Source organism: Panthera onca, chromosome C1 (genome assembly GCF_046562875.1).
Source record: "Panthera onca isolate mPanOnc1 chromosome C1, mPanOnc1 haplotype 2, whole genome shotgun sequence".
NCBI lineage: Eukaryota > Metazoa > Chordata > Mammalia > Carnivora > Felidae > Panthera > Panthera onca.
The window spans coordinates 22,271,348-22,285,083 of NC_138346.1; the positions used below are offsets into that span (position 1 = coordinate 22,271,348).

At 35.5% G+C, this 13,736-nt stretch overlaps 1 protein-coding gene across 1 annotated transcript in view; it reads left to right on the plus strand.

Moving 5' to 3' along the window:
- The window catches only part of ABCA12 (ATP binding cassette subfamily A member 12), a 291,771-nt gene that overhangs the window by 213,427 nt on the left and 64,608 nt on the right, over positions 1-13,736 (plus strand). The window contains exons 15-22 of the mRNA XM_078450550.2: positions 1,614-1,870; positions 1,963-2,075; positions 3,302-3,426; positions 5,269-5,442; positions 8,762-8,926; positions 9,251-9,461; positions 10,417-10,556; positions 12,347-12,466. Coding sequence (XP_078306676.2) covers positions 1,614-1,870; positions 1,963-2,075; positions 3,302-3,426; positions 5,269-5,442; positions 8,762-8,926; positions 9,251-9,461; positions 10,417-10,556; positions 12,347-12,466 — 1,305 coding nt within the window. The remainder of the gene's footprint in view (positions 1-1,613; positions 1,871-1,962; positions 2,076-3,301; positions 3,427-5,268; positions 5,443-8,761; positions 8,927-9,250; positions 9,462-10,416; positions 10,557-12,346; positions 12,467-13,736) is intronic.

A 13,736-nucleotide genomic window follows, 5' to 3' on the forward strand; every position in this document is an offset into this window, starting at 1 on the left:
TCTTGAGATGTTGCTCCAAATTATTCAGCCTCTTAAAAGGAATAGCTCCAGGGTAGCTTCCAAGCACGACAGAACTTTCCAGCACTTTCACAGAACAAAGGCATCCAGTTTCCCTCAGTAGGTAAGAGGGCAGACGATAATGTCCAAAACAGTGCAGACACTTCTGAAAAACCAAGTGTATTCCCATCCATATTTTAAATGCAGTCTTATTGAAATGCATGTGATTCACATGCTGTAGTTTGTAAAAGGCTGTTTTCTTGTCAATTAAATTTTTTTTAATTGTGGTAACACACACGTAAAATAAACTTTACTACCGTAACCATTTTCAACTGTACACCTCGGTCTTGTTAAATACATCCATGTTATTCTGCAACCAATCTCTAGAACTCTTTCAATATTGTAATACTGAAACCTTATGCCATTACAATAACTCCTGTGCCTCTCTCCCCCCGCCCCGCCCCGTTCTACTTTCTGCCACTATAAATGTGATTACTCTATATACCTCATTTAAGTGACCTCATCCAGTATTTGTCTTTTCGTGACTGGCTTCTTTCACACAGCACAATTTCCTCAAAAGCCATCCATGTTGTCGCATATGTCAGAATTTCTTTCCTTTTGAAGGCTGAATAATAATATCCCATAGTATGTATGTACTACCATGTGTTTATCCATTCATCTGTCAGAGGATACTTGGGTTGTTTCCATCTCTTGGTTTTTGTGAATAATGACACGGGCGTGTAAGTATTTGTTCGAAACCTAGCTTTCAATACTTTTGTGTATATACACAGAAGTGGGATTGCTGGATCATATGGTAATTCTATTTTCATTTTTGAGGAAACTCCATTCTGTGGCTGCATCATTTTATATTCCCACCAACAGTGCACGAGGGGTCTAATTTCTCCATATCCTTCCCGGCACTTATAATTTGCTTTCTTTCCTTTTTACTTATACTAGTTATCCTAATGCGTATGAGGAAAAGACCCTTTTTGAAGTTCCAAGCCAAACCTGCTTTGCTCTCTGCTTTTCCATATGACTTAAAATACAAAGTAAAATATAAATTAGTTTAAGTATTTGTGATTTCAGTGAGATAAAACTGAACTACATCTTTTTAACCTTTGAATCTACAAGGTATGAGTACAGTTGGGAAATACAGGCCTATCAGGTCCAAAAGTTTTATAAATTCTTAAGAAAATAATAAATCTAGGGGCACCTGGGCTACTCATTCCGTTGAGTGTCTGACTTAAGCTCAGGCCATGATCTCGCAGTTTGTGAGTTCAAGCCCCAAGTCGGGCTCTGTGCTGACAGCTTTGAGCCTGGAGCCTGCTTCAAATTCTGTTTCCCTCTCTCTCTGTCTCTCCCCCACTGGTGCTCTGTCTCCGTCTCTCTCTCAAAGATAAACAAACATTAAAAAAAAAAAAAAAAAAGAAAATAATAAACCTCAAATGACAGGAAATAATGCTTTGTGGTAAAACTTGCCAAATGCTAACTAAATAAACACATATGCACAGTGTTGTTTTTTTGAAGTAAATCAATGTTGGTTGGCTATTTTCAACTACCAAATATTTATAATAATGTAACCAATCTACTTCTCACTTCTTTTCTCTTCTGGAAAGCTGTCTCAACTTCGAAACTTGACCGAACTTCTTTGTGAATCTGAAACCTTCAGTTCAATAGAGAGAATGTGCCAGCTCTCCGATATGAACTTTGGGAACCTATGTGAAGAAAGTGCGTTTCATGTGCAGCTCCTTGAAGCAGCAGAGATTGGCACCGAAATAGCAACCAACTTACTGTACCGTGACAATATTCTATCTAAGAAACTGAGGGATTTGCTTACTGGGGATCCAAGCAAAATTAATTTAAATATGGATTGGTAAGTATCTGCACTGCCTTTTTCTTTGGTGAAAGAAATCCCTTCTCAAATAATTATGGATATGCTTTATCTTCTCTTCTGCTTTGTTTCAGGTTTCTAGAACAGGCATTGCAAATGAATTACTTGGAAAATATCACACGGTTAATGCCGACCATAGAAGCCATGATGCATGTCAATAACAGTGCAGATGCTTCTGAAAAACGAGGTGTTTCCCCATCCGTATTTTAAGTGCTGTCTTATAAGAATGCATGTGATTCTCATGCTGCAGTTTAAGAAAGGCTTTTTTGAAGTTCCCAACCAAACATACTTTGTATCTGCCCTCACACATGAGAAATATGAAGCTTTCAAATATGGTTACTTGTCTAAAATAAACACACAGAAAGCCAGCAGAGGATGAAATAGGGAAATTTGGTTTCACAGCAAAAAGATCTTCAAAATTTTAACTAGTTAAACCATTCACCTTTTATTTCTCTGATATATTAAAGTGCATTAGCTAGGATGGAATTTATTTACTTCTGGGAAAATAATCTGATTTAAAAAATAAAAAAGATGCGCTGCTGTCTATAGAAATCTCAATTCAGAACCTTCTATTAGTATTCTGAGCATGATGCATCATGCAATACGTTTCTTCTTTGCATAATACCTCAATACTGAAAAGAAAGGCATTCAGAGTTTTGGACAACAGGCAGCCACAAAATTGGAAGGGCACTAAGTCCAAAAATAAAGAGGGTATATTTGCATAAGGGAAACTTCATAAAGAAATCAAAGGATATTTGCAGAGTGGAGATTATAATCTGCTAACATAAAGCCAAAATATTATTTGTTATGCATTAAATGACCCAGATATGAAATAATTATAATCACTGTCCTAAAAAAGTTTGAAGTTAAAAACATTCTATTTAAAAGTGAGGTAATGATTATTAAATCTCCTTTATAAACTCTAGTGTGCTGGGCAAAGTTAAGGAAAAATGCCCGGCAGTGTTATGTTATAGATTTAGCAGACCTGTCCTAAGTTGACAGTATTATATGATCTGAGGTTAAAAAGCATTTTGAATTTGTGTGATGTTTTAAATCAAATGGAGGGATGTATATTTAGTGCATTATGTGATCAAAGTCTGTGAGGAAATCATTTTTTTTTTTTTTTTTGAATCAACCTTGTGTTGTAGACACCTAAGGAAAATTTATAACCCAGAGCAATCTGTTACCTTGGGTCAATGATTTCATAATAGGAACAAGTCTAAATCAGATAGAAATAGATCCTAAAGATGCAGAGTTTGCCAAGACTGGGAGACATCTGTTCCTGACACAAGGCATATACGTTGAATGTATGTTTTAGTCTAGAAGGTTTCTCTAACGTTAGTATAATGACTTAAAAAGAATTACATTGCAACCAACATATGAGGTTGTTTTGTTGTTGTTGTTTCCTTGTAGGTCAGTTAATAGAAATGTTTAAAAATGTTGAGTTGCTGAAAGAAGAACTGAGGAGAACAACAGGAATGTCCAGTAGGAGTGTTGACAGCCTGCTGGCCATTCCTATCCCTGATAGCAGAGCTGAGGTAAGGTGCAATAGGTCTGTGCTTCCAGCCAGATTTTACAAGTTTAAGTGATGTTTAGTATCTGTAAGCACTTCTCAGTAAAACACAGAGAAGTTGCATGCAAATCTGGTGATTTTTCCATGCGATAAAATTAGGGTCCAAATTCCTAAGTGGAGTTAGAAGAAAAATCCTGAAGCAAGACGATTATCACTGTCTTGTCTTTTCTGTCTAGTCTTCCTTTTCCTTCCTCTTCCTGTCTTTGTCTTCTCCCTTTCCTTGCACCTAGATCGTCTTCTTAAATAAGTGGTGTCGTCAGTAATTCTTCATATTTCCTATCACAATCATGTTTTCTGAGATAAATTTGCACAGTCTATTATGATGACATCAAAGTCAGATTTCAGTAATCTAATTGGGAGAAAAAACCACCAGACCATTTACAGTTTGTTGAAACGAATACTCATCTTTGGTTTTTAAGAGTCGCAAGCAAGACAAGGCATAGTATGTAAAACAGATAGAATCCGGAGAACTCTGGGCAAGTTTGTAGGTATAGGAAAGATGTTTTCGTGTGAAAATGAATAATGTCATTTCCTCATAGGCTGATAATAGGGTTTTCCACTTGAACTGTCTTTTCTTTTATCCCTTTTCCAAGTCCATTGTCTGAAAATGTCATAGAAATTTTCCGAAAGAACTGCAGAGCTTAAGGCCACATCCATTCAGAACTTACATGTGACAGAGTGTGTCATTCTAAGCACAGTGCAGCTATTCTCCCATATCGGATAAAGTTTGTGGAAAGGCTTTAAGACTGCTTTTGGGAAATAATGTAGGTTTGCTTGTGTCCTGTTCATTGGTTCCCTCATACAAAAATTAAAACCGCTTTGCCTTCCCTTTTTTTCTCTTGTTCTATCAAATAGTAGTTCATTGACCTTTTCTCTTTGATCTCACCTTTTGCTCATTTTATCCTAAGATCTAATTTCAGCAGTCAATGTGTTTGGCTTCTGAAGAGCAGGTTCATTTTAGTAAACAAAAATATGTAAATGGGGAGTATACATTCTTATTACTTTCAATAGGAAAGAGAGAAAAGTTCCAACAATTTTTTTTAATGTTTATTTTGAGAGGGGGAAGAGGGACAGAAAGAGAGGGAGCGAGAATCCCAAGCAGAGTCCAATGCAGGACACGAACTCACAAACCGTGAAATCATGACCTGAGCTGAAATCAAGAGTTGGATGCTTAACTAACTGACCCACCCAGGTGCCCCTCAACAATCTGAAATTTTGTAAACTTTTCTCTTGATTTCAACTCAATGGCAATAGAGATGACTTCTGTCTTCTCATGTTCATGCCTCACTTTTCACATACCATTACTCTCCAGGACAGTTGATTCATATTATTATCCAATTCTAGGTGGTTTTTTTTCTTTGCCCTTTATCTCTTGATGGAGATACCTTGAGATTATTATATAAGATTATAACTTCAAATAATTTTAAAAATGAAATGCAATTTGAATAAACTAAGTAAATTTTATAGGGAAAATGAGTCTTAAGCTAATATTTTTCCCAAACTTAACTCCAGATCAATTCTTGGTACCATCATTCAACCAGTTGTTCAAATGAGAAATCTCAGAATCATCACAGACACTTCTTTGACTCTTTTTCTCAATCTTGTTTCTTAAGCTTTCCACTGGACAATGAGCTGTCTATAGTTTTATTGGTGGTGATTAGTGGTTTAAATAGAAAAAAAATTTTTTTATTTGGAGGACAATTTATCATATTTTTAAGTGAAGTCTAAGAGTAAAGAAAACCTTTATTTTAAGAGCTAGCTCTCAAAGGATTCACAGCTAAAATATTTTTCTTCCTCCAACTTGCAGATTATTTCTCGTGTGTTCTGGTTACATTCTTGTGATGCTAATATGACCTATTCCAAAATGGAGGATGTGATGAAGGAGTTCTGTAGCCTGTCTGTTCCAGAAAGATCCCGTCAGTCTTACCTCATTGGACTCACCCTTCTGCACTACTTGGACATTTACAACTTCACATACAAGGCAAGTTTCTGTTGATGAAATATTTTATATTCGCAGTTTAGAATAAAAATATTTGATTACATGAGTATGCTCTCTGATACTCTAATGAATAAGATCCATTTATACAGCTTTTGGAATTATAGCTTTATTTTGGAGCTAAATAGGACCTTAGAGATCATATGCTGCATATTTGCACATTTTATAAATGGGGAAATTAATATTATTGCCTTATTAACTCTCAGTTTGTATATCCAAGACCAGGTATTAAATTTAATATATATTATACTAAAGTATGAGATACAAATGTGTGTGTGTGTGTATATTTTTACAGTGAACAAGCATTAATTTGGTAGAATAATAAAGATTAAAGCAAATTTTTTAAGAAAGTGGAGATTTGTTTGGTGTTAAAAATTTGTATGTGTTTTTTCCATCAATTTAGAAAGAGGCTACTGTTACTCATGCAGTAGAATAAAATAAATGGATCATTATCAGAACTTAGAAAAGTCAGCAATGACTTCATCTTACAATAAGTGCATGCTTTATAAGTACTTATGTGACACCAAACTGAAAGAAAAATATAAACATAAGAAAATTAAACATCTATGTTCACCCACATCTATACTAGATCAAAAATATTTACATATTATTGAAAACATTGCAAAAAGTGTTTTTCTCTTTACAGTAAGAAGAACCAGAAGCAATTTGGGTGACATATGTTGTTGAGACATTATAGAAAAGGGGATGGAAATGTTTTAGGACTAGTTATCAGTAATCCTGTTCTGGATTATCATTTTCCATACCTATCTTTCTGTGGTGGCCTCTTTTTTTTTTTTTCTTTCAATGTTTATTTATTTTAGAGAGAGAGAGAGTGTGTGTGTGTGTGTGTGTGTGTGTGTGTGTGTGAGTAAGGGAGGGGCAGAAAGAGAGAGGGAGACACAGAATCTGAAGCAGGCTCTAGGCTCTGAGCTCTCAGCACAGAGACCCATGTGGGGCTTTAACTCACAAACCATGAGATCATGACCCGAACCGAAGTCGGACGCTTAAACAACTGAGCCACCCAGCACCCCTTCTGTGCTGGCCTCTTAACTGGGACTCCCTGCCTCCACACTTGTAACCTCCCCACTGCTACCCTTCCCTACCATTCTTAAACAGCCAGAGTGATCATTTTAAAACTTAAGTGACATTACGCCACCCCTCTGCTCATCACCTTCCAGTGGCTCCCCATTCTATTCAGGTAAACCCCCCAGATCCTACAGGATCCCCATAATCTACAAACCCCCTTCCCATCTGTGACATTCTCTTTCCTCCATGGTGTCTCCTTGGGCCCATAGCTGCTATGTGGAACCACCCAATATTCAAATGCCAGGAATAGTGCCAGGCCCATAAAGGCACTCAGCAAATACCCAGTAATTATACAAATGGTTATGTTCCATAAACTATGACTTCAAATGCATATGAAGTGAAATTATTAATTCTGTTCATCAAAAATTTTATTTTTTAATTTTTTTCATCTAAAATTTTAATTCTTATTTTATAATGCCTCTGCAGAACAGATACCAAACCAAACATTTTTTGTTGAGTCTAGTAGTTAAATATGTGCATTTGACAAGCAGAAGACCATTCCTACCTCTTTTAGGTGTTGCAAAGAAAAATAACGAAAAATTAGTCATCGTTAGTCCATTTATTTCACATCAGTGTAAGAATGCCAAGAATTTGGGCAGCACTGGAAGAAAAACTGAAATGTTGATTTCAATTTAGAAAAAAACATGACTGTAATTAATAGCTGTGCTAATGAGGTATCTGTGTCTTCAAGATATCTCTCCAACTGCATCTTGTTCTCATAATGGTGGTCTTTGACTACCTTGGGCGTGTCAAGAACTGTCCCTCCTCGTGGACCTCACACATCTTTCCCTCTACCTGTAACCTTCTTCTGCTTATTCTTTCTCTGGTTTGTTCTTTCTCTCCGTTGCAGGGCCATACTGGAAAGAAAGGTCTTTTTTGATTCTTAGCTAAACTCCCTGTACCCCTTCATATTCCCCCAGTCTTTTGTCTATTGATTTGTTTGATATCTATTAGACCAAAGCCTCTTGAGTGGAGGGATGATGTCAGTTTGTGTACCACCCAATATACCCATCACCTCACCCATGCTGGGAGCATAGCAGACACTCAATCAAAGTTTGTTGGTGAAATGAATCAGAGGATGAAGTTACTTTAAAATTTTAAAGCATTTCCAGTATCACTTCATGCATCAGAAGAGCTTTATGGGATTGTGATAAAACCTGATAAATCACATGAGTTTTTTGACAGGGTTTTTCTGATTTTAAGGATAATATTATATGATCTTTGAGCAACAGCATACATGAAGAATTGTGTAATTGACATTTGCCTTTATGACTTTTAAAATCATTTATTTTAGGCAACTTTATTGAGGTATAATTTATATACTGTAAAATTCACTTATTTGAAGTGTCCAATTCAATGATTGTGCAACCATTACCACAAAATAATTTTACCTTATTTTATTTTTTAAAAGTTCATTTATTTATTTTGAGAGAGAGAGAGAGAGAGAGAGAGAGCATGCATGCATGAGCAGGGGAGGGGCAGAGAGAGAGAGGGAGGGAGAGAATCCCAAGCAGGCTTTACTCCATCTGTTCAGAGCCTGACACGGGGCTCAGTCTCACAGACTGTGAGATCATGACCTGAGCCAAAACCAAGAGTCGGGCACTCAACCAACTGAGCCACCCTGGCACCCCTACCACATAATTTTAGAATACTTCCGTCAACCCCAGAAAGAAACTTTGTGTCTATATACAGTCACTTCTCATTCTGACCTCTAGCCCAGGCAGCCCCTAATCTATTTTCTATCTCCAGAGATTCTCCTTTTTTAGACATTTTATATAAGCAGAATCATATAATATGTGGTCTTTGTGTGTGTGTGTGTTTTCACTTAGTATAATGTTTTTGAATTTCACGCATGTTGCAACATGTGTCGGTATTTCGTATCTTTTTATTGCCAAACGGTATTCTAGTTTTAGGGTGTACATTTTGTTTGTCCATTCATTTGGATTGTTTCCATTTTTTTTTTTTTTTTTGGCTCTTGTGAATAATGCCACTATGAACCTTCACATACAAATCTTTGTGTGGACATGCGTTTTCCTTTTGCTTGGATAAATACTTAGGAATGGAATTCTGGGTTGCATGGTAAGCTTATATCTAAGTTATTTAATAAACTTCCAAAAATTTTTCCACAGTGATTATAACTTTTTAGATTCTTACCAACAGTGAGCACAGGTGCCAATGTCTCCACATAGATCATTTATTTTTATTCTGTTCCTGTTAGGTGTTTTTCCCTAGGGAAGATCAAAAGCCAGTAGAAAAGATGATAGAACTCTTCATGAGGCTAAAAGAGATTCTCAGTCAGATGGCTTCCGGCACACGTCCGCTGCTGGATAAAATGTCATCCCTGAAACAAATGCATCTGCCCAGAAGTGTTCCGTTAACACAGGTAGGAAAGCCACTCAGTAATGTGCTTCTTGGGAAATTCCTTTTGTCATATTAACTTTTATTTGACATTAGTTATAATACATGCAGCTACAAATACAGTACATTCAAAAAAATCACCTCCAGGGAAACTCTTCTAGTCTGGCGAAAGCGTTGCCACTTAAATTAGCGAGGTTCAGCATTCTGCATTTACATTTAGGATACGTGTTTTAAAGGAGTTATGGAAGCTATAAGGATACTCTAAGCATTACCAGGTTTTCTTCTGTATTGTCCTCAGCAGCACTTATAGCTACATAATGTTAATAAATCGTGGATTTTTATCTCCCAGGCAATGTACAGAAGCAACCGGATGAACACACCCCAAGGATCATTTAGCACCATCTCCCAAGCATTGTGTTCCCAGGGGATCACCACTGAATATTTAACTGCCTTGCTGCCCTCTTCTCAAAGGCGAAAAGGCAACCACACCAAGGATTTTTTGACTTACAAATTAAGCAAAGAACAGATTGCTTCCAAATATGGAATCCCCACACATACCAGTAAGTATACTTCAAAATTAGCACAGTGACATCATCTCCTAACAACATTGTCCACTGTGTCTTAACCTTTCATAATAAATGATGCGTTAATTTTCCCCAGCACTTACACGGCACTTCCCACACTTCAGGCATGTTTGCACATTGACTGACCCACACTTTGCAAACCTAGAAGGTAGGCGTCTCCATCTTAGGGGAGTTGAGGTACAGACAGACTTAAGTAACTGGCCAAGGTCTCCCAACGTGGAAGTATCAGAGCTATGAGCTGAGCTCAGCAGTCTAGCTTCTGAGTCACAACACTGAGAACTTGTCCATCACAACTATACTGTCCTTGCCAGTAAATAATGCAAAAACATGCCTTAAATCTGCTTACTCAACATTTTTCTTAACTTTTGAGAATTAGAAATTAGTCTCACATGTAGAAAAGCTCTGTGAATGCAGCAGAACCATAAACGCTTAGTAGCACATCAACGCCGTTTACTTGGGATGCAAAATTCCATCAGTTGAGCTCTTCCAAGTGATATATGAATGTTTAGTATATTCGTGCAATTGGATTGACTCATTTATTCATCTCTTTACTCATTCAAAATTTATTGAACAACTCATATATCTGGTACTACCCTTGTATCATATTTTTGCATACAAACATATAGATTTTTAAATTAAGTGTTGGTTGGAAGATATTCTGAAATGTGATTTTTCAAAACCTTTCTAACTCCTCTTGGCAAATGCCATCACTTATCATAGTCTTGCTTATTGGGTTAAACTCTCATACCTAAAGAAGATTTGTTACTACACTTTCTTAGTTTGATACCAGATGCTTCACAACTGTTAATAATAAAGGAAGTATAAGACATGCATCTGTGGGCGTAATAACAATAATCTGTGTCAATTTACCATAACAAAATAGATTTTAGATACACATACTAAATGGATTTTATTCACTTTTTCCTTCCAGCACCATTTTGCTTCTCCCTTTATAAAGACATCATTAATATGCCTGCTGGACCTGTGATTTGGGCTTTCCTGAAACCTATGTTGTTGGGAAAAATTTTGTACGCGCCATATACCCCCATCACAAAGGCAATAATGGAAAAGGTTTGACCCTTATAACTCACAGTTTCTATCTAAAGTATTAAGATGACTTTTAAAGTAGTCAGCTTCCAAATCTACTATAGTTGACTCAGATTTCTTTATATCTTACCTAGTATTACCCTTGGATTTCTGAAACTCGTAATTCTCAGATTCTGCCCTGTACATGTGTAAACAGTGTAGATTGTTTAGTAGCCCTTTGAAGAGAAATGAACCAGGGTGACACTTGAGAGTGAGGTTAGTTGAAGCAAGATCTCATATTTTTCAGCTTATCTCCAAAAGCAGAAAATTTTTCTACCACTGGTGTCTAATTTTCAAATATGTTAAAATAATGGCACTAGAAAAAAATAATATTAGAGCATTATGTAACTAGTTTGAACAAAAACAATCCCTAAATTATAAATTATTGGCTTCACATTAGGTTGTACAGTTCAACATGTTATGTTTATATGAAAGATAGACGTCGAGAAATACAACATTATTAATAGTCACTATACTTATCATCTACCTAACTTAATCATAATTACATTTCCCTGCAACTTTGAAAGTTGCAATTTTAATGATTTGAATTATAAATTTGATACTTTTAAAATGATAGAGTGGAAGGAAAAAAATCTCCACTTTACCATTACTTGGTCACTAGACCATAGTTTAGGTGAATATAACGTTATTGTAGGTCTATATAAAAATGGACATGAGTTCATCACTGGTTTCTAGGATGACGTTTGTTTTTATTGTTTGCATTTTAATATTTAATTTGCTTTATTGACTATGTGCTCCTAATAATTTTGCATAAGTGAAGTCATTACCTGCTTATTTTCCAAGTGTAGTCATTTTTTTGTCTTTCCTTTTTGTTTGGCTCTCACCTCCTCTTTTTCTCTCCTCTTGATCTTATTCTTTCTTTTATGTAACTTACAATTTTTAGTATTCAAGGATGTGATTTTTTGTCATTTATGTACATTTCTCTAATTCTTTATAGATCATGATACTATACATACATTCATATGCAAGGTTTTTTGTCATTGCTTGCATTATTAAAATGAGGTTACATTATAATACTTTTCTATGTGTTACTTTACTCACACAACAATACCTTGTGGAAATTCTAACTCAATTGGCATCGTTTAATTCATTCTTCTTGAAAATTGCAAACTTTTTCATACCATAGAATTTACTCAGCCAATCCTCAATTGTTGGGCATTTATTGTGTTTCCAGTGTTTCCTTTTGTTTTCATTTTTGTTTTTGCAAATGTAAATAATATAACAACAAATATTCTCATGCATGTTATTTATGCAGTGGAATTTTTATTTCAATGAAATGATTGTTCAGGATTGAGGGATTAAGGAATACTGTATTTTATGTAATGTCTGTTGTCAGATTGCTTTCCAAAAAGGCTGTAACACCTCCATTTCCACCAGCAGTATATGAGAGTATTCTCCTCATATCTTTGAACTAGGATGTTTCTGTAGTAGTCAAGTTAAATGTGTCATTGGAAAAAATGAGTAACTTGTGAGAACTCCAGAAGACATGTTTTCATTTTGACTGTAAATTCACTGTGGACACTGAAGCAAACCCTACATTTTCCAGAATTTTTAAAAGTGATCCTGACCCTATAAAAGCTGTCATTTAAAAACTTCTGACCGTGTGGGAAATTTCTGACAATTTTTTTTTTACTAGCTCTACCTTTTAGAACTGTTTCTTTAAAGTTGTATAACAAAATAACCTTATGATACCTTTTTGGGATGTAGGAGAAATAGTGATGGACCTGATCTGTCTTTGTTTCTTTGTCTTTAAGTCTAATGTAACTCTGAGGCAGCTGGCGGAATTAAGAGAGAAATCTCAAGAGTGGATGGATAACTCACCACTTTTCATGAATTCCTTCCACCTGTTAAACCAGACAATTCCCATGCTCCAGGTAGGAGACAGCTCTGTCATTCTTCTTCATAGGAATTATAATTCTTTAAGATTTTAATCATCCTCATTATGGCAATGGGCCTGTAGTAACTTGGAATCCGTATCCAATAGATTAAATTTCCTGTCCTCCAGAGAGAAAGTCTGAGACAGGATAACCGATCTCTCACATTCCTAATCATCCTCACCTCCTGTGGTGCATCCTCTCTGTATCTGTAATTCAGAGATAAGCCATTTTACAGGTTGAACTTGAGACCTAACTAGTGATGTAAATCTTGTTTTCCAAAAATGAAATGCTGTAAAAACTACTTAGAATGTGTTTTCTTTATTTGTCCCTTCACTTTAAATTATTTTTTGCTATTTTAACAGAACCAGAGTTCCTAAAAATACTAGTATTCTGGAGAAGAATGTTCAGTTTGGGGAATTCTTTGGTGGAAACATACAGCACTCTAGGGTAAAGATTTGACAATGCAACTCAAATACAATGTGCACTGGTTCAAAGTATAATTTGCAATTCTTGCAAAAGATGTAGGGTTTTCTGAAGATGTTGAAAATAATGTGGGGCAAATGTTCCAATCACAAACAGCTACTGAGAACTAACAATGGAGCAGCAGAGTCAGACCAGCTACCAGCTGGAGAAGAGAAAACTGGCAGGAAGGATGCAATATAGGAACTTTAAGAGAGAATGGTTTACATATCAAAGTATTGAGAGAGGCCCATGGAAAATTGATGGAGAGCTAAAATATATTTGCAAAAAAAAGGTCCTTCTTAAAAACATGCTCAAGAAGTTAAACATAGAATAAAGGATTTGGTTCATACAACTTTGTCAGAAAAATTATATCCAAAGATGCCTTGCTTAGTCTTTGTTTTGACTAACAATCAGCGCATAGTTATAATTACAATCTGGCTTTTATCATAAATAATATATAAAGTTTATATTATAATATAAAATACATTTCTGAAATAGATATTTAATAACTTAATTAATATAAGAAAAGTAAACTTGCATCAGACATCTTCCCCACAATTTACTATTAAACTTGGTTCTAATTTTAAGTAGGTTCAAGTGGATGTTTTATGTAACAAAGCACTTAATAGTACTTTGTTGACCTATCTGTTTTCCTAAATGGAAGATTGTTCTCTTTTTCCTTTAACTCTTTTTCTGTGGAGTAAAAAAAAAAAAAAAAACCCTACACATATCATTTCACTAAGGAAAGTTTTGTGGCTAAAGCGGTGAATTAACAAAAGACATGATCTGTGCATAATAGTTCCAA